Here is a 21,625-nt window from a genome sequence, read left to right as displayed (position 1 = left end):
TAATTGCCAAGGTAGCCTGGGATGGGTGGGGGAGGAGGGATGGAAAAGGACACACTGCATTTTAAAACTTTAACTCTTATTGAAGGCCAGCCTTCTGATGCTTTGGCGATCATCTGGGGTGGAGTGACTGGGTGGACGGAGGCCCCCCCACCGTGTTCTTGGGCGTCTTGGTGAGGAGGCTATGGAACTTGGGGAGGAGGGCTGTTGGTTACACAGGGGCTGTAGCGGCGGTCTCTGCTCCTGCTGCCTTTCCTGCAACTCAACCATACGCTCGAGCATATCAGTTTGATGCTCCAGCAGACGGAGCATTGCCTCTTGCCATCTGTCTGCAAGCTGACGCCACCTATCGTCTTCAGCCCGCCACTTGCTCTGTTCATCCCGCGATTCAGCCCGCCACCTCTCCTCTCGTTCATATTGGGCTTTTCTCATCTCCGACATTGACTGCCTCCACGCATTCTGCTGTGCTCTATCAGCGTGGGAGGACATCTGCAGCTCCGTGAACATATCGTCCCTCGTCCTACGTTTTCTCTTTCTAATGTTCACGAGCCTCTGCGAAGGAGAAACATTTGCAGCTGGTGGAGGAGAAGGGAGAGGTGGTTAAAAAAGACACATTTTAGAGAACAATGGGTACACTCTTTCATTACAAGGTTGCATATTTCGGCTTGCAGGCAGCCATCGTAGGCCACAGCGTTTTGGCTTTTTTAACCTTCTTAACATGCGGGAAAGGTTGCAAACAGCAGCGCATTTCCCATATCAAGGATGAATTGGGTTGTCCATTTAAAATGGGGTTTCAATGTAAAAGGAGGGGGCTGCGGTTTCCCGGTTAACATGCGGCACAAACACAAGTACACCCCCCCCACACACACACACACACACGATTCTCTGGGATGATCACTTCACCCCTCCCCCCACCGCGTGGTTAACAGCGGGGAACATTTCTGGTCAGAAGAGCAGGAACGGGCGCCTCTGAATGTCCCCTTAATAAAATCACCCCATTTCAACCAGGAGAGCTTTCTGGAGATGTCCCTGGAGGATTTCCGCTCCATCCCCATACACGTTAACAGACTTTTCCAGTAGATGTACTGGCCGTGATTGCCAGGGCAAAGTAATCATTAAACAGGCTTGCTTTTTTTTTGTAATGTTTACGAATATTTGCAAAGTTACACTCACCAGAGGTCTCCTGTGTGCCCTCAGGGTCTTGGGTGAGTTCGGGGGTTACTGGTTCCAGGTCCAGGGTCACAAACATATCCTGGCTGTTGGGGAAACCGATTTCTCCGCTTCCTTGCTGCTGTGAGCTACCTACAGTACCTCCATCGTCATCTTCCTCGTTCCCCGAACCGTCTTCCCTGTGTGTTTCTCCAGTGAGAGAGTCATAGCACACGGTTGGGGTAATGGTGGCTGCACCCCCTAGGATCGCATGCAGCTCCGCGTAGTAGCGGCAAGTTTGCGGCTCTGCCCCGGACCTTCCGTTTGCTTCTCTGGCTTTGTGGTAAGCTTGCCGTAGCTCCTTAATTTTCACGCGGCACTGCTGTGTGTCCCTGTTATGGCCTCGGTCCTTCATGGCCTTGGAGATCTTTTCTAATACTTTTCCATTTCTTTTACTGCTACGGAGTTCAGCTATCACTGCTTCATCTCCCCATATGGCGAGCAGATCTCGTACCTCCCGTTCGGTCCATGCTGGAGCTCTTTTGCGATCCTGGGAGGACTCCATCACGGTTACCTGTGCTGATGAGCTCTGCGTGGTCACCTGTGCTCTCCACGCTGGGCAAACAGGAAATGAAATTCAAACCTTCGCGGGTCTTTTCCTGTCTACCTGGTCAGTGCATCTGAGTTGAGAGTGCTGTCCAGAGCGGTCACAATGAAGCACTGTGGGATAGCTCCCGGAGGCCAATAACGTCGAATTCCGTCCACACTACCCCAATTCCGACCCGCAAAGGCCGGTTTTATCGCTAATCCCCTCGTCGGAGGTGGTGTAAAGAAACCGGTTTAAAGGACTCTTTAAATCGAAAGAAAGGGCTTCGTTGTGTGGACGTGTCCAGGCTTAATTCGGTTTAACGCTGCTAAAGTCGACCTAAACCCGTAGTGTAGACCAGGCCTAAGAATGGCAGGTGGATTTTCATAGGAATGTGTAATCTAATTAGAGCCCTCATATATTCCAAAAAGTGTATTTGGGTCTACATGCCTTGCCCCGTGACAGTACAGTACAACCAACATTCACAGTTTTATCACAAATCTCACAATATTTTGGGAAGGGAGAGGAGGGTAAAGGCTTTTAGGAATTTCTGATTTCTACCTTCAATGTTGTAAAGTTTCGCCCTTACCCCAAAGGGTCACCATCTCCTATTCCTGTCAGTGGGACTGAGCAGGGGTGCAGAGGATAGATGGGGGCGGGAGGGGCGGAAGGCCTAGGGGAAAGTGGGGAGCAGTAAGGAAACTGAGGTAGAAAGTGGAATAGGCAACGACCTACTAGGCCTGGGTAGGGCGGGGGATAGGTTTGTTGCTCCCACACACCAGGCAGGAGGTAAATCCCCTTCAGGTAGCAAACAGGGAGGCCTACATTTTTGTGTGTGCATTTAAAGTTGAACTTTGAAAACGAGATGGTCATGCACAAAGTGGGGTAAGCAACTTCTCCCACGAGATGAAAATCAAGAGAGGTGAAAAGCAATGTGCTATATTAGTCTTTAAAACTCTCAGAAATCTCTCCTGTTTGTTGTCTAACTCTTGAATGTTAAGCACTTTGATTTGGCAATGTTAGCATAGAAAATGAGAAATAAACAGGACCAGCACAAAGGCTGAAGGACCTGCTGGGTTCTGATGACATCATGATGGTAGGCTATTGGAAGGAAGGGGAGTGTACAAGGGTTTGCCGGGGCTCAACCCTCTCTGGGGCGGCGGGGAGCCACACTGGCTCACTACCCATTGGTGCTTGGGTACTTCGTGCGGCTGCAGGGTCTCCCTCGGCAGCCCTTGTGGTCCTGGAAGACACAGTAAGCCCGACCCTGGCTCAGGGCGGGGCACCAATGCTACGTCAGGGGCTCAGGCCCTCAGTCAGGGCTGAGCAACCAGCAGGAGTAGTAAGCCCAGGCCCTAGGTCAGGACAGGGCAACAAACGCTGAGTCAGGAGCTCAGGCCCTCAGTCAGGGCTGAGCAACAATAGTAGGCCCAAGCCTCAAAAGACCTGGGAGAGGGGGAGACTGCCCACCCACTCCACTGCGTCCCAGCCCAGGGCCCTAGCAGCAGCAGAAGGCCCGCTGCTGTCAGTGGGGATCCTGGCCGCAACACACTGACATAGGCTCTAGCAGTGCTGCAGTCAGACTGGGGTGATGAACCGGGTCTCGCCTAGGCGGCCCAGCAACTCGTCCACACGAGGCATCGGATAGGAGTCGAACCGTGAGATGGCATTCACCCGTCAGAAGTCTATACAAAAGTGTCAGGTGCCGTCGGGCTTGGGTACCAAGACCACCGGGCTATGCCATTCACTCTGAGATGGCTTGATGACTCCCAAGGCCAGCATGGCCTGTACTTCTTCCTCCACCTCCTGGCGCATCCGGTACGGCAGTGGTCTGGTCGTTTCTTGGATTACCTTCCCTGGCTCGGTCTGGACAGAGTGATAGACCAGAGTCATGTACCCGGGTAGGGCTGTGAAGGTTCCCTGGAAAGCCTGCAGGAGACATTTGGCCTGCTTGCGCTGCTCCTCCGTGAGAGTGTTGCCGAGCAGGGGAGCAGCGAGGTCCTCGGTCCGGCATGCGCGGGGACCGAACTCAGGCTCTGGCGGGTAAGGAGTAATCAGCAGGCCCTCCCGCTCCCGCCACGGTTTCAACAAATTCACATGGTACCGCTGAGTCTTTTTGCGCCGGTTGGGCTGGCGGATCTTGTAGGTGATGGGCCCAACCTTCGAGCTACCTCGTAGGGTCCCTACCAACAGGCCAGTAGCTTCGACTCGCTCAAGAGCAGGAGGAGCAGGACCTGATCCCCAGGTTCAAAGTCACGCACCTGCACCCCCTGGTTATAAGTCTGTTCCTGCCTGCCCTGGGCGGCCTTTAAGTTTTCACGAGCCAGGGCCCCAGCCTGAGCAAAGTACTCCTGCATCTGGAGGACATACTTCAGGAGGCCCTGGGTTGGAGAGGGAGACTGCTCTCAAGTTTCCTGCATTAGGTCCAACAGGCCCCGTGGGCGGCGCCCATACAACAGTTCAAACGGGGAGAACTTGGTCGAGGACTGGGGTACCTCGCGGATGGCTAACAGCAAGGGAGGGAGCAACTGGTCCCACCGGCGTAGCTGCTCTGGGGGAAACTTCCACAGCATCTTCTTGAGGGTCCGGTTGAATTGTTCCACCAGCCCGTCTGTCTGCGGGTGGTAGACGGAAGTCCGTAACTGTTTGACCCCCAGGAGCTTGCAGACCTGCTGTAATAATCGGGAGGTGAAATTAATGCCTTGATCTGTTAGGATTTCTCGGGGCAAGCCCACCCGAGCGAAGACCTTCAGCAGTTCCCTGGCGATGGTCCGGGCAGTGGTGCTCTGCAATGGAATGGCCTCTGGGAACGGGTGGCGTAGTCCACAATAACCAGGACATACTGGAACCCCGAAGCACTTTTTGGGAGGGGGCCCACCAGGTCCATGGCCACTCGTTCAAATGGTGTTTCTGTTATAGGTATGGGGACCAGGGGTGCCCTGGGTACTCGTTGTGGAGCGGCTAACTGGCACTCCGGGCAGGAGCTACAATAGTTCCTCACCTCCTGGTGAACACCAGGCCAGAAGAAGCGCGTTAGAATCCGGGAGAGGGTCTTCTCCTGGCCCAGATGCCCAGCAGCCGGGATGTCATGCGCCAGCTTCATCACGGCGCGCCGGTGACACCGCGGTACTAGCAGCTGGGTTTGGGGCTCCTTCGTGCGGGAGTCCCGGTCGATCCGGTAAAGATGGTCCCAGCATAGTTCAAAGTGGGGCCACTGGGTTGCGCGTTGGGGGTCGATGATGGTCCCATCGACTGCCGCTAGCTGTTCATAGGCCCCGCTAAGGGTAGGGTCAGCTCTCTGGTCACTGCAAAAATCGGTACGGAGGAGGGGCTTGACCGCAGGCCCCAGCAGGGGATTGTCGGCTTCTCCAGTTCTTGCCTCGGGTTCTGGGGTCCCATGCTCCTCTTCCGGTAGGGCCCCCTGGGACTCTCCTTCCAAGGCCGGGGTTGACCGGAGGATCTCCTCAAAGGTGGGCCAGTCCCGCCCCAGGATCACCAGGTACGCAAGTCGAGGGGCTAAGCCAACAATGTTTTGTCGGGTTACGACAGCCACTGTTAACCGGACCCAGGCACTAGGGTAGGGTAAGGTCAGACATCCCCATAGATGCACTGCAGGTGAATTGTTCCCAAGCGGGGGTCCACCTGAGGTCCCAACGCCTGGCGAACCAGTGTCTGGCCACAGCCGGAGTCGATCAAGGCCTGGGTGGTGTGGTCACCGACAACTAACGGGACCATGATCTTGGGAGCCTGTGGTAGCTGGGCCCTGGTGTCCCCTGCACAGATCTGACCGAAGCTGCAGTCCATTTCCGTGCAGTCCCGTTGCAAGTGTCCCGACTTTCCACAACGGAAGCAGGGCCCGAGTTCAGGGCGACCGCCACGGGAGGGAGCTCCCCTTGGACTCCTAGGGGGACTCCAGGGAACCCTCATGACACTCAGCACGGGGTGGAACGGTCCGGGCCGAGGGGGAGGTTCCAGGTGTCTGAACCGACGTCCTGGGCGGGCCTCTTGCCCGCGGCCCAGGTTTCGCAGTCCGGTAGGGGCGTCCCCTTTTCTTTCAGTGTTCGGGCGTTCCGGCCCAGGGTTTTGAGCTCAGAGGGCGGGCCCCACTGGCGTTTCAGCTGCGAGGAAGTCTTCCATCAGTGCGGCGGCTGCGGCTAATGTTGCCGGCCGGTGGCGGAGCACCCAGGCCCATCCTCGTGTTGGGAGGATGTGCACGAACTGTTCGAGGATGACTTGTTCCGTAACCTCCTCTGTCATCCTCGTTTCCAGCTGTAGCCACCGCCTACACACCTCCTTCAGAGGTTAGGCCACCAGCCTGGGTCTGGTGCCCGTGGGATACGTCTGGCTTCGGAACCGCTGCCAAAAAGTCTCGGGGCTGACATCTAAGGCATCCAAGATTGCGGCCTTCAGCCGGCTATAATCCCTTGATTCTTCGGTAGCCAGCCCCCTGTATGCTGTCTGGGCAGTTCCTGTTAAGTAGGGGGCCAAAAGGGTGGCCCATTGGTCCTGGGGCCACCCCGTGACCAGCGCCCCCGTTCGAACGTTACCAAGAACGCCTCGGGGTCATCGTTGGGACCCATCTTGGTTAGTCGCACCGGGACGGCACTGCGGGGCAACCCAGCCCCGTCCCCTGGCTGCGGGTCTACGGGGCGCGGCAGCGCTGTTACGAGTTGTTGCAGCCGGTCTCCCAGCTGCTGAATGAGCTGCTGCTGCTGCTGAAGTTGAGCAGCATGCTGCTGTTGTTGTTGATGTTGGAGCTGGGCAGCTGCCTGCTGCTGCTGTACGTGGGCGGCCTGCTGTCGCTCTGGACTCTTGGCCAGCAGCTTAAACAGTCGCTCCATCTCCATGGTTCTCTTGAGGAGTCTTTCCCCCTCAGGCCTCTTCTCACAGGGGCCAAGGGATCACTCCCCACTTCTGGTACCATGTGTACAAGGGTTTGCCGGGGCTCGACCCTCTCTGGGGCGGTGGGGAGCCACACCGGCTCACTACCCTCTGGTGCTTGGGTACTTCGTCCGGCTGCAGGGTCTCCCTCAGCAGTCCTTGCAGTCCTGGAGACACAGTAAGCCCGACCCTGGCTCAGGGCGGGGCACCAATGCTACGTCAGGGCTCAGGCCCTCAGTCAGGGCTGAGCAGCAAGCAGGAGTATTTAGCCCAGGCCCTCAGTCAGGACTGAGCAACAATAGTAGGCCCAAGCCTCAAAAAGCCTGGGAGAAGGGGAGACTGCCACCCACAGGTTGGGTGGCAGGGGGGACGCAGGCCCTCCCACTCCACTGTGTCCCAGCCCGGGGCCCTAGCAGCGGCAGAAGGCCTGCTGCTGTCAGTGGGGATCCTGGCCGCAACACACTGACATAGGCTCTGGCAGTGCTGCAGCCAGACCGGGGTCGGCTGCCCCCAGGCTACTTCCACACTCCCCCTCGGGGCCTACCTGGGTCCTGGTGTCAGTCTCTGGGGAATCCAGGATCATGGGTTCGTCAGGGCAGGGATTGATTGGCAGGCCCAGCAGCTCCTCCGGATAGCGGGCGCAGGGCAGGCCCAGCCAGTCCTGGCGGCTGCCTTGGGCCACGGGGTTGTCCCAGCCACGAGCTAGGCTGGAGACGTCTGGTCTCTCCGGTGGCTGGGGCCTGACTGAGCTGTGAGGGTGAGCTTTTATACTTCCAGGTCACAGCCTGACCCTCTGAGGGGCGGGCTCAGAGCTCCCTAGCTCCGCCGACTCCGGCCGGGCTCTTCCCCTTCCGGGGCGGCGGGGAGCCACACCGGCTCACTACAGAGAGTAAATCATAGAATGTCAGGGTTGAAAGGGACCTCAGGAGGTCATCTAGTCCCATCCCCAGCTCAAAGCAGGACCAATCCCCAAACAGATTTTTGCCCCAGATCCCTAAATGGGCCCCTCAAGGATTGAACTCACAACCATGGGTTTAGTAGGCCAATGCTCAAACCACTGAGCTATCCCTCCCCCAAATGTTTAGCTTCATATAAAAAGTGCCCTGGTGCTAGTAGTAAATAGTATCTTATATTCAAAATTTTTGTTCCACCCAAACACCTTTTTGTTTTGTTTTGGCCACTGAAGCAAAAAATCTGTTGCTCACTCAACTCTACCTGGATTACATAAACCAAACATCTGTCCCAAGCACCAACCATTAAAAAGAGCTCTCATCCTACTTCACAGAGATGATCAACAGAATAAAATCAGTAGAACTTGTCCTAACGCAGACCAGAATGCAACCACCATCCTGAACTCCTGACTAAATCCAGCTCTATCACTCACAACAAAGGAAAGAAGTCCTGAGGAATGTCTACGTCCTTTCCTGCAGGAAAAACGGTACATACTATGCAACAAAGTAGCCCATATCCACCAACTGGGGCCACTCCCCCACCTAAAAACTAGAGTAAGCCAAGTTGATATTAATGAAACAAGAAAACATTTCTGGAGAAAAGTTAATAAACATGTTTTCTTTCATAATTTGGATGTGCGGAATCTGAAAGTGATGTTTACCAAGCTGAATTTTGAACTTTAAGGTAAGTAAAAAGAAAAAAGAAAACGGTTACCATTTGTAACATAAAAACAGAAAATAAAGGAGAGGTACTAATTATGGAATATTTTACTAATTAAGGAAACTGTGCTATCAGAAAATGCAGGGAGCAATCTCTGTTGAAGATCAGACTCGCTGCTTCCTCTGGTCACTTGATGTTATGCACTTAAATTTTGTTGGTTTTGCCATAAGGATGACATTTAAAATTAAGTAAATGAACTACTTTTTCAGGTATTTTTGATATGCGAAGGCGTTAAATGTACTGCTATGCATTGCACAAAGTATCATCCGCAAGATAGTAGTTATAGTTTATTTCTGTAAGTTCTCCTCTTTCAAAAATATAAATTATTAGTAGCTAATTATTAGCCATAACCACTAAGCTAACCTAAAGCGGACTTTTGCTTACAGTGTGTGTTGAGTATCCATTTGGATACCTAAGCCACGGCATAAGCTACATACTGGTAAATATAGATTATTTATTTATTCAATATTCATATGGTATTTATTCATTATATTTATTATTATCCTCAGGTATCCCATAGACAAAATATGAAGGCACTCTTGAACTAACAGAAGTTACTAGATCACAGGCCCTGGTTCTCATGGGAGACTTCAATCACCCTGATATCTGCTGGGAGAGCAATACAGCGGTACACAGACAATCCAGGCAATTTTTGGAAAATGTAGGGGACAATTTCCTGGTGCAAGGGCTGGAGGAACCAACTAGGGACAGAGCTCTTCTTGACCTGCTGCTCACAAACGGTGAAGAATTAGTAGGGGAGTTTATCTTTGAAAACTCATGGTGATCGGGGGAGGTCCCGGATGACTGGAAAAAGGCTAATGTAGTGCCCATCATTAAAAAAGGGAAGAAGGAGGATCCGGGGAACTACAGGCCAGTCAGCCTCACCTCAGTCCCTGGAAAAATCATGGAGCAGGTGCTCAAGGAATCAATTTTGAAGCACTTCGAGGAGAGGAAAGTGATCAGGAACAGTCAGCATGGATTCACCAAGGGCAAGTCATGCCTGACTAACCTAATTGCCTTCTATGACGAGATAACTGGCTCTGTGGATGAGGGGAAAGCAGTGGACGTGTTATTCCTTGACTTTAGCAAAGCTTTTGATATGGTCTCCCACAGTATTTTTGCCAGCAAGTTACAGAAATATGGGCTGGATGAATGGACTATAAGGTGGATAGAAAGCTGGCTAGATCACCGGGCTCAACGGGTAGTGATCAATGGCTCCATGTCTAGTTGGCAGCCGGTATCAAGCGGAGTGCCCCAGGGTCGGTCCTGGGGCCGATTTTGTTCAATATCTTCATTAATGATCTGGAGGATGGCGTGGATTGCACCCTCAGCGAATTTGCAGATGACACTAAACTGGGAGGAGTGGTAGATATGCTGGAGGGTAGGGATAGGATACAGAGGGACCTAGACAAATTAGAGGATTGGGCCAAAAGAAATCTGATGAGCTTCAACAAGGATAAGTGCAGAGTCCTGCATTTAGGACGGAAGAATCCCATGCACTGCTACAGACTAGGGACTGAATGGCTAGGCAGCAGTTCTGCAGAAAAGGACCTAGGGGTTACAGTGGACGAGAAGCTGGATATGAGTCAACAGTGTGCCCTTGTTGCCAAGAAGGCTAACGGCATTTGGGGCTGTATAAGTAGGGGCATTGCCAGCAGATCAAAGGACGTGATCATTCCCTTCTATTCAACATTGGTGAGGCCTCATCTGGAGTACTGTGTCCAGTTTTGGGCCCCACACTACAAGAAGAATGTGGAAAAATTGGAAAGAGTCCAGCGGAGGGCAACAAAAATGATCAGGGGGCTGGAGCACATGACTTATGAGGAGAGGCTGAGGAAACCAGGACTGTTTAGTCTGCAGAAGAGAAGAATGAGGGGGGATTTGATAGCTGCTTTCAACTACCTGAAAGGGGGTTCCAAAGAGGATGGATCTAGACTGTTCTCAGTGGTACCAGATGACAGAACAAGAAGCAATGGTCTCAAGTTGCTGTGGGGGAGGTTTAGGTTGGATATTAGGAAAAACTTTTTCACTTGGAGGATGGTGAAGCACTGGAATGGGTTACCTAGGGAGATGGTGGAATCTCCTTCCTTAGAGGTTTTTAAGGCCCGGCTTGACAAAGCCCTGGCTGGGATGATTTAGTTGGGGTTGGTCCTGCTTTGAGCAGGGGGTTGGACTAGATGACCTTCAGAGATCTCTTCCAACCCTGATATTTTATGATTCTATGAAGCACTCCTGAATTGTATCTTATGAACAATGCATTATTTGCCAACAACAAGTGAAAAGGGACAGCGTTGTTGCTTCTAATGAACAGTGATTGGCTATAATACAAGAGGCAACCAATGCAAGACAGAAACTCCGGGGTTTCCAAAACAGGGATGCAACTGATAAACTTCTGTCAGCTCTTCAATCTGAATGCAGGCAATCATTACTTTGGCATAAAAACCATTATGCAACGTGCACAGATAAAGGTAAAATTAGCAGACTTGGAAATCCATTGCAGGTACTTCATCCCCCAGTAAGGGTGAACTGCAAACCCAATCTTGTGTTACAATCATCAAAACCTTGACAGTACTTCAGAGCAAGTTTCCCCCAGTGTACTGGAGTCTTTGCATTTTCTGCCAGGGTAGAAGTGCCAAACAAAAAAACTTTCTTCTGTAAAAACTGTTGAGAATGAAGGCCTAACAGAAGCCTGCTTTGGATTTTATGCATCTGTTCTGATAACATTTAACAACATAAGCCTAAGTAGAACTATGTACATTAAGAAAATGCAGACTAATCATGTTTAGTGTTGCGCATGTGTAAGAAATTACAGAGTAATCGTGTTTATGAGAACAAGAAAAGATACAGTAACTATAAAACTAGAAAAGACCAGTTTGGACTAACACTAATCTTGTACTGAGAGAGGAGGAGAGTTAACAGGGAAATGAGAGACTAATAGGTATGTATAAGAAAAGATAAAGTTATAAATAAGTTTGTGTAACAAAGAGAAGCTGATGCTGTATTGTCTGGTGCTGGACGCGACTGTGATGAGATCGTCCTGTTAAGCTTCTCACTTGTGAGTGTAATTGATCGCTACTCTGAGTGTTTTGCCTTAATAAATATTCATTACACCCATCTGCTGAGTAAGTGAACCTCAGTCCAACAACATTCAAAATGAACAAACAAATACATGAGGCACCAGAGTATGAACATGAGCTCTGTGTATGTGTAGCTGGTGTAAGTAACCTTATAGCCTCAGAAGGAAAATACCACCCTAACTGCTAGAAGCATTTCTTTGGAAAAGTAACAAAAAGTAAGCATGAAACCACTCAGTGAGGTATTGACTTGCCAGTGGTCTGAATTAGTACTGGGTTAAAACACTGCAGAAAAAGGCCATGTTTTGGAACTTTTTATGGACTCATTACAGTTTTCTCTCAAATGCAACCGATGGAGAGGTTCCACATTCATTTGTAAGCCATCTGGCAACCTTTTAAAAAAAAACCCAAAAACCATATTCTACATCTTGATGATGCTTATGAGTTCACTGTCTTACATGATCAATCTGCTTCAGAGAGACAAATATTATTAGTGCCTGTCAAATTCCACCATATCCCTTTCTCTGAACCAGTGGTTTTCAACCTTTTTTCATTTGCGGACCCCTAAAATATTTCAAATGGAGGTGAAGCACCTTTGGAAATACAACTTGTGGTCCGCAGACCCCTACCATAGAGTCTTAGACTGAAAACTGACTGAACAGAATTCAACTATAAATGTTGCACTTGCTTTGCGTGGTATTTGACACCACATGAGAAAGGGCGCTAACCTGTGGGCTTCTATGGTAATGACAACACGTCTGGGTTTTGACCTGATAGATGGGGGTATTCATTTACTTTTGATTGATCAGAAAAATGGAATGCCTTTTCTGGGATCTGAAACTTTATTTTCATAGTCACTTTTTGTGGATCCCTTAGACTGCAGGGACCACAGGCTGACAACCTCTACTCTAAACTGTTAGATAGAACAGGAGAAGAAAATGTATCAACTATTACAATATACAAGACTGAGGTGGTAAATCAATTTCTCTCAATGATATATGTAGCACTGAAATTATGCTCAGATATACTTGCTCATCCCAGCTAAATGTCAGGGAGGAAGAGGCACTAGCTTGTGTCCCATAAAGTGATTACATGTTTTTGTGACTCCTCTTGGGTGGCCAGTCTATTCTTGAGGTAGGGGAAGTTGAAGAAAGTGATGATAACAAGGAGGAGGAAGAGGACACAGAAGATGACATTGCACGAGTACGTGAAGATAAGACACAGAAATCATATATGCAGTGTTGTTGTAACCGTGTTTGTCCCAGTATATTAAAGAGACAAGGTGGGTGAGGTAATATCTTCTATTAGACCACTGGTTCCCAAACTGGGGTTCGCGAACCCCTGGGGGTTTGCAGAACGTTACAGGGGGTTCGCAAGAAAAAATTCATTAATGGCAGCCAGAGGACCCCAGCATTGGAGGCAGCAGGTGGGACCTGGTTGCAGGGCAGACAACCAGAGCCCCAGGGAGAGCAGGGACGTACAGTTGGGGCTGGCAGCCCAAGCCCTGCCCCTCTCAGCGGGGGAGCCGGCAGCCCAAGCCCCAGGGAAAGCGGGGCCGGGCAGTTGGGGCTGGCAGCTCGAGCCCTGACCCCTGTCTGCCGGGCAGCCGGCAGCCCGAGCCCCAGCGCTCCGGCGGAGCTGGCAGCCCCGAGCCTCAGGGAGAACGGGGCCGGGCAGTTGGGGCCGGCAGCCCGAGCCCTGCCCCTGTCAGCGGGGGAGCCGGCAGCCCGAGCCCCAGCGCTCTGGCGTCCAGCAGCAGGAGCCCCAGGGAGTGTGGATCCGGCAGCCCAGGCCCTAGCACAGGGCCAGTAGCCTGAGCCCTGTGGCGGGCAGGGTGGCAGCTGAAACCCCCAGACCTGCAGGTGGCAGCTCGGACTCCTGTCCTTGTCAGACAGGGGAAGTTGGCAGGGAGGGCAGAGTGAGCAGGAGCAATGCTGTACGTGGGGGGTGGTCCAAGCTAATTTGTACCTCGCAGGACACCCTCCTAGGGAGCAATCTCGTGGCGGAAGAAAAGCTGTTTGGGAGCCAAACCAGCCGGAAGCACGTTGTAGCCAGTGTAGCAGTGTTAAGGTGCCTCTGTAATTGTCACTCTCTCTGGAGTGCTGTTTTGCTTCAGTGAGACTTGAGTGAATCTTCTCATTTTCTAGTTTGTTGGTTGTTAGCAGTCTCTCTGTGTTGTTTTTATTAGAACTTTTGTACACAAGTTCAATGGATAAGTGGCTGAAAAAGGAAAGTGTAAAGATGCAAGAATCAGCTAGTGTTTCCTCAAGTCCACACTGTGGAAGATCACGTCTAATCATCATGATGGTCCTGGAAAGTCACTTACAAAGAAAAGAAAATATGATGATGATTATATAAAATATGGCTTTACATGCATTGGTGATCAAGAATGTCCAAAACCACTGTGTGTGATTTGTGGTGATGTTCTAGCAAACAGCAGCCTCAAATCTTCTCTACTTCTGCGCCATTTAGAAACTAGGCATCCTGCACAACTTGACAAGCCTGTTGACTTTTTCAAGCGAAAATTAGCTGAGAGGAAAAGTGACATTACCAGTTTTATATCCAAAGCAAGTACTGATAATGAAAATGCACTTGAAGCATCATACCGCGTGAGCTACCGAGTAGCAAAAGCATCAGAAGCCCATACCATAGCAGAGAGCTTGATTGGTCCATGTATAAAAGACATAGTTCATTGCATGCTCGGAGAAAAGGCTGCAAAAAGGACTGACATGGTACCTTTGTCCAATAATACGTTGTCACGAAGAATTAATGACATGTCAAATAACGTAGAGACCATAATTGTACAGAGAGTGAAAAATAGTCCATATTATGCTATACAGTTGGATGAATCAAGTGATGTAGCTAATCTAGCTATTTTGCTACTGTTTGTACGTTATGTGAATGAAGGTCTGGTTGAAGAAGACTTGTTGTTTTGCCAACCACTGGAAGAACGTACAACTGGAGAAGATATCTTCAATCTGACTAATGCATATTTTCAAGAAAAGGAAATAGATTAGTCTCGTTGCCTAGGCATCTGCACTGATGGGGCCACATCAATGACGGGGAAGTATACTGGATTTGTAGCTCGAACAAAAAAGGTGGCATCAAAAGTCTCTTGGACTCATTGCAGCATCCATAGACAAGCCCTCGCAACAAAACACATGCCTGAGGGACTGAAGGAAGTGCTGGACAATGCAGTGAAAATAGTGAATTTCATAAAATCACAAGCAACAAATTCCAGAATATTTCACGTACTTTGTGAATAAATGTGTAGTATACACGATTGTCTGTTGACCCATACTGAAGTTAGATGGCTCTCATGGGGCAAAATCCTGGTGCGCTTGTTTGAGCTTAGAACAGAAATCCTAGTTTTTTTCAACAGCCACCCTTTCCACCTTGCCAGCTGTATGGAAAATAATGTCTGGCTCCAGAGCCTAGCTTATTTAGCAGATATTTTCTCAAGAATTAATTACCTAAATTTATCTCTTCAAGGTCTCAATATAACGGTTTTCAATGTGCAAGACCGAGTTGAATCCATGATAAAGAAGTTGCAGTTCTGGGAAAGTTGTTTGGAAAACAATCAAACTGAGTGTTTCAGTAATCTTCATGACTTCCTGGCAGAACATAAACTTCAGTTGGATCCGTGCACTAAAACCAATATAACTGCACACCTAAAAGGACTTTGCACAACATTCAGTGATTACTTTCCAGCTATATCAGGCGAAAATGACTGGATTCGCAACCCTTTTGATGATACCACTTTCTCAACACAGATATTGAACACTGAGGAAAAAGAGAAATTGATTGAGATCTCCTGTAATTACGAACTGAGAAGGAGTTTCAGAAATCTGTCATTGATCAACTTTTGGCTGAGTTTAAGAAACGAGTACCCCCTTCTGGCAGAAAAAGCTGCTGCAGTTTTGTTACCATTTTCAACAACATACTTATGCGAGAAAGCGTTTTCCTCGTATGCACATCTGAAAACCAAATACAGAAACAGACTTGATGCTGAACCAGACCTAAGACTATCTTTCTCCAAAGGTTCCGGACTTCAAAGAACTATGCAGAGCAAAGCAAGCGCATCCATCACACTGAGGAAATTTAAATTTAAAACCCTGGAAATATTCATTTTTAGAAGGGGGTTCACAAGATTTCACAATTTAGAGAAAGGGGTTCGCGGGCTGTTAAAGTTTGGGAACCACTGTATTAGACGAACTTCTGTTGGTGAAAGAGACAAGCTTTCGAGCTTACACAGACCTCTTCTTTAGGTCTGGAGAGCTATATGTAAGCGCAGAAACTTACATACAGAAGTTGGTCCAATAGAACATATTACATATTACCTCACCCACCTTGTCTCTCTAATATCCTGAGACCAACACAGCACAACAACACTGCATAGACAGATACTATGTAAGGAATTAGGTATATACACTGAAAACGTGTTCTTAGATTCTGTGTCAAGGTATAAGTCACCAGCAGAGGTGAAGAAACAGGTTTTCTGTCAGACAAAAGATGTTTATTTATCTATCTCTCTGTCAGAGTTAAATTAAGCATTGTAAGCTGATATAATAGATGCCTATTTACATATGAAGTTATCAAAGAGGTTAGAAGTCAACAAAGCACAAAAGAGAAACTAACTACAGTACATACAATGAACTTTAGGGATATAAGAAGGCAAACAAGACAGCCCCTTATCCTGCACGCAGGAAGTAAATGGGCAGTGAATTTACACTCATGAAAACGGGACCTCAGCCAACCTTGGCTGAAGATGCAGCAAAAGACACTGGGTGAGATAAATTTCTTTAGACAGGAGGTTAATCTGTTGGTTAAGTTTAGTCTCTAGAAAGCATGTTATAATTTTGTTTCCAATATCCTTACTCATTATAACTTGAATCTTTGGTAATAAACTTCTCCTTGTTTTCACTATAATATAGTTAAGTGCTGTGATATTAAGCAAGGTACTTCTGCTTCTGAGTTGAATAACACAAGCTGGTGGGTACACTGTTCCCTTAGGTACAGCAGACCTGGTATTTCTATCAGTGTTCAATGGAAAAAGGGCTGGGTGCTACAGAGGAATGCTTCAAAGGGGCTTGGGGACTGAGGTGCACCTACTGCTAACCTGCAAGACAAGCTAAAGGCTGGCAGAGTCCAGAGGAAAGCATGTAAGTGGCTAAGCTGATGGTGTCAGGGAGCTGATACCCAGTTAAGCAAAAGCAAGAGTCTCTCAAGATAGATGCAGAGAGCAACCAGGTGATTCACAGTCCTGGGTACCCTGAGAACCATCACACACTCACTGGGGGTTTTTAAGAACAGGTTGGACAAACATCTGTTAGGGATGATCAAGATTTACTTGGTCCTGCAGGGCCTAGACTAGATGACCTCTTAAGAACCCTTCCAGCCCTATGTTTCTATGAATCTGTGGTTTTAATATGAGTAACCTTTCAATGGCCTCTGATGGAAAGGTTAAATGTCATATTTGGGATTTATTTCTGTACTCAGCAGCCCATAATGAATGAGTGTACATGGAAATTAATTGTTAGGAATCCATTCCAAGCATCTATATATTCACACATATTCTGAAATCTTTATATGATCATTATTATTTATGAATGAACAAAAGCTGTATAAAAGTAATACATAACATCACACTGTACCTGCAATAAAGGTGTCAGCTTCAAAATTAATGCTTGTTCATACAACAAATTCAATTCAGCACAGCTGGAAAAAGACAACTTTGAGGTATGTAGATAATAATGGACGTGTCTAAATGTGAATCCATCTCTGTCGATGAATAGTCTTGGGTTTTCAGATGGAACCAGGGTAGAAGATTCTTTCCAAAGCAGGGATTCTGGAAACTGAGCAATTTTACTTTTCGGAATAGAGAAATGCCAGCCACCAACATTAAAATGAATTGAGTCCTCTTCTGTGGCTTCATTAACTGTCTCTGGTTCCTTCTAATTGAAAAAGAAAATCATCTCAATAGGCTGGAGTGAACGGGTAGGTTCTGAAGCAGTGTCTTATAATAATTTATTTCAAAATGCCATTGGTCTTTACATTTGATTTTCCATTTAGTGGCAGCACACTTACTACACATTTTGGGCCTGATGAAACAAGTATGCATATGACCAATTACATTACCTACACAATCACTTGTGCATATAATCACCATATTTCACACAAATATGGTAACTGCGCATGCAAATTAGGCAAACACATATGCATTTTTGTGCATACAATACGTCTAAACTTTTGAAAGTCAGGTCCAAAATGCATAGTGAGTGTGTTATCACTGAATGAAAAGTAAAATGTAAAGAATAATATCATTTGTAGATGCTCAAATAAAATTGAGCAGCTAGTAAGTACTTACATGGTTGACAACAATGGGTCTGACTATAACCACTTACACGGATGTTTGACAGAACTGTAACTCAGTTGGCTTCAGTGAAGTTCAGTGATTTATACTAATGTGAGAGCAGCCTGGCCCCAGTGTCTGTAGTAGCAGAAAACACATAGCAGTAAAATCCAAATAGAACAGTGCTAATAAGGTATTATCCTAAACAACTCTGAATAACACATTCATGCATCTTACAACTATCACAGAAAAATATGTTGTTGCTATCTAGAAATGCATATATTAACTATTATTATGGAAGGTCCAGTCACAGTTCTGATGATTTCATAAGGGGGGGACGGGGAGATTGCCTGGGTGCCCTAATAGTGAATTTCCATAGGTTAACACAGGGATCAGCAACCTTTCAGAAGTGTTGTGCCGAGTCTTCATTTATTCACTCTAATTTAAGGATCCGCGTGCCAGTAATACATTTTAACGTTTTTAGAAGGTCTCTTTCTATAAGTCTATAATATAGAACTAAACTATTGTTGTATGTAAAGTAAATAAGGTTTTAACAATGTTTAAGAAGCTTCATTTAAAATTAAATTAAAATGCAGAGCCCCCCGGACCGGTGGCCAGGACCCGGGCAGTGTGAGTGCCACTGAAAATCAGCTCGTGTGCCGCCTTTGGCATGCGTGCCATAGGTTGCCTACCCTTGTGTTAATACGTTTGGACTTCTTTTAAGGTGAACCTTAACCCTGAAGTACCTGGGCTTTAATGCTTGTTTTTGAGATAATTACAACATCCCTGTAAAGTTTTTACTCTAATTTCTCATACTCTTAACGTTAACTAATACCTTAAGATCATTTTATCTAGACATTTCAGGTGAAAATTTATATATTTATACATTTATATCCATATGACAAATTTCTTTAATCAAGAAAGACTAAAGTTAGACCCGGTCTAGACTATGAAATTAGGTTGGTATAACTACGTCACTTGGGGTGTGAAAAATCCACACATCCCGGCGCAACACAATTAAACCAACCTAACCCCCAGTGTAGACAGCGCTAAGTCAATGGGAGCGCTTCTCTTGACAACGTAGCTAATGCCTCTCGGGGAGGTGGAATACCTACACCAATGGGAGAATCCCTCCTGTAGGCATAGGTAGCGTCTTCCCTGAAGCTCTACAGCAGCTATTCCCGGGGAAATTCTGCACCAAAAATTCAAAATTCTGACCCCTAGCCTTTCCCATTCAGTCAGGCACATCTGACCCTATCCCCGTGTGTCCCTGCACCTCCATTAGCGATTCAGCCAGGCATAGCTGCACATGTCCCCATGTGGCCCTGCACTGCCACTCCCATTCAGCTCCTGTCTCAACATTGTCACCCCACTAGGTCCTGTGCCTCTCCCCAGTCTGTTCCCCCACTAGCCCTTCTGAATCCCAGTCTTTGTGACCTCCCAGCAGCTCATGTGCCCTGCTTTGTCCATCCCCCGCATATCCCATGACTCCTCACCTAGCCATGCGGGCAGGGCACTGTGTTGAAGGCAGCCTCTGCCCCCTCACTCTCTGTGGCTGGCTGCACCAGCCTCTGAGCCAGCTGCTCTCTCTTCTGACAACACATCAGCCTCTAGTGGGCGAAAGGTGCAATTGCAGCATGACTCCTTCCGTTGCTTCCCTTTGCCTCCCCCGCAGAATAAATTATTCTGCGGGGGAAGGGGGAATCTGTGGGGGATATTAATTCTACACTTGCACAGCGGCACAGAATTCCCCTAGGAATAAGCAGGACAGCTGCAGCATTTTAAGTGTAGACCTGCCCTTAGTTTGCAAAGTTTTGTGCATGCATCCTTCACTTTGATATGGCACCCAAACCTTACATTGTTAAAAGTTCTCTCAACATACTTTTTGGTGCCGAATTCCCTGGTGTTTTTGGCTTTTTAAAGAATAAGGAATTGCAGGAATTTAAAGGAATGAGAAAACAGTCAAGAGAAGAAAAAGGCTCCAGGGCTTGAAAGCCCGGCTGGCTTACAAAAGATTGCAAACAGGTCACAAAAGTTCCATAATATAGATTTATTTGGCTAGACACCAGTAGAAAAATCATCCCTGACCAAAGCCACAGACACTGAGGCCTTAGATAAGGGTGGCAGGGTAAGAGCTTACAACTTCATATCTATTTAATGCCGTGACACTCACTGGTATACTGCTTGCTAAAGTTATGCTAAATACGATCCAAATTAAGCAACAGTCATAACTATACATGATCATTAGCCAAAGGTCTAGTCTACACTAGAAATTTACTTTGGTATAGCTACGTCTCTCAGGGATGTGAAAAATCCATACACCTGAGAGAGGCAGTTATACCCAGCTAATCCCTGGTGTAGACCAGCACTAGGTTCATGGAAAAATTCTTCTGTTGTCCTAGCTACTGCCTCTCAGGGAGTTGGATAATGTACACCGACGGAAGAAGCCCTCCCATCAGTGTAGCCAATGCGTATGTGCTACAGCAGGCTACTGCAGCGTTTTAAGTGTAGACAAGCCCTGAGTCGTTTTCCTATTGTTGCCCCTTTTGGCCTGAGCAGTTAGCCAATATCTGAGGCCTTGCCAGATGGTTTCCATGAGGAGAAGAAATTGATTATATAAGTCAGGTATTTCTTTGGTGCTATCCTGTTTATTTGCCAAATATAAAGTTCTGTTTCCTTGAACACAATGGGGAAAAAACTACACAGGCAGTTTCCTTGCTCACAGTTTCAAAGCCTGCCTCTCCAGTCCGTTCTGTTCCCTAAAGAGCTCCATATCTCTGCTTCACGTCTGGTCCATACTCATGACTGCTCTCTCACTTCCTGTTCAGTTTCTGCTTCTACCACACACAGATACACACAGCTGCGGCCAACCAATCCCCTCACCTCTGTGTTTGTAATTAGTCCCAGGAAACACAGGACAACAGGTAGACAACAAGGCTAACACTATGTCTACACTACAGGAGAGAGCTCTCCTGCCAGCATAATTAACAAACCCCTAACGAGTGGTGGTACTATGTCAGCAGGAGAGCATCTCCTGCCAACATAGTGCTGGTCACACCAGTACTTTTGTTGGTGAAACTTTTGTCAGCCCGGAGTGTGTTATTTTTCCCATCCCGACTGACTAAAGTTATACGGTCAAAAGTGCCAGTGTAGACATAGCCTTAGTTTCTGATTGGCCTTGTAATATAGCCCATTGTCTTGGGCAATGGCTTCCTAATGTTTCCAGTTATCACTACATGAAGCAGCATTTAGTTGCTCCACCCATTTAACAAAGTTTGTGATTGTCTCTATATCAAAGACCCACCTGACAGCAGCCATTTACACTTCAATCTAAAATGTCCTAATAAAACAGCTATCCTGATATAGTGTGTCCCACTGAAGAAGAGTATGCTGTAGTAATATTTTATAATTACATATCATTTCATTTTATACACATAAAGTGTCATGGAATTGCAGCCGCCTCTGGGGAGGAGAGCAACAGCTAACAGACAGGCACAGAGTGCACTACATAATTACTCCAGGGCAAACTAATGAACTCTTACTCTCACAAAATGCATCACGGATTTTAACATCTACGCACTTCCAACACAGTATCACTATTTAAAGGTCCAGCCTGAAACAGCCACACAGTAAACTGCAGCAAACAATGAACTTGAACCTGGGCTCCTCTAAACTGCATCTGGCTTCAGTGGCTCTCCAATGGACCATCCTGCAGCCTGAAATCTCTGGAGTCAGGAAGTCTCAGAAAGAAAGGAACAAAACTGTTTGAGGACAGCCCAATCAACTCCAACAGGAACGCTGGGCTCCACACCTGGCTCTTCCACTCTCCAGCTGTGTGGCTTCAGTGCTCCAAGCTCCCTGCCTGTAAAATGACAATTACGTGAACTGCTCTGCATCAGTGAACGCAACACTCAG

General features: G+C 47.7%; 1 protein-coding gene across 1 annotated transcript in view; it reads right to left on the bottom strand.

Moving 5' to 3' along the window:
- The window catches only part of KCTD19 (potassium channel tetramerization domain containing 19), a 58,398-nt gene extending 37,131 nt beyond the window's left edge, over window positions 1-21,267 (bottom strand). Inside the window, exons 1-2 of the mRNA XM_034788814.1 lie at window positions 21,253-21,267; window positions 17,013-17,312 (exon numbers count right to left, since the gene is read on the bottom strand). Coding sequence (XP_034644705.1) covers window positions 17,013-17,312; window positions 21,253-21,267 — 315 coding nt within the window. The remainder of the gene's footprint in view (window positions 1-17,012; window positions 17,313-21,252) is intronic.
- Between the last annotated feature and the right edge of the window lie 358 nt (window positions 21,268-21,625).

This window comes from Trachemys scripta, chromosome 13 (genome assembly GCF_013100865.1).
Source record: "Trachemys scripta elegans isolate TJP31775 chromosome 13, CAS_Tse_1.0, whole genome shotgun sequence".
In the NCBI taxonomy this organism is placed as follows: Eukaryota; Metazoa; Chordata; order Testudines; family Emydidae; genus Trachemys; species Trachemys scripta.
This window is presented reverse-complemented; position numbering and strand designations above follow the sequence as displayed.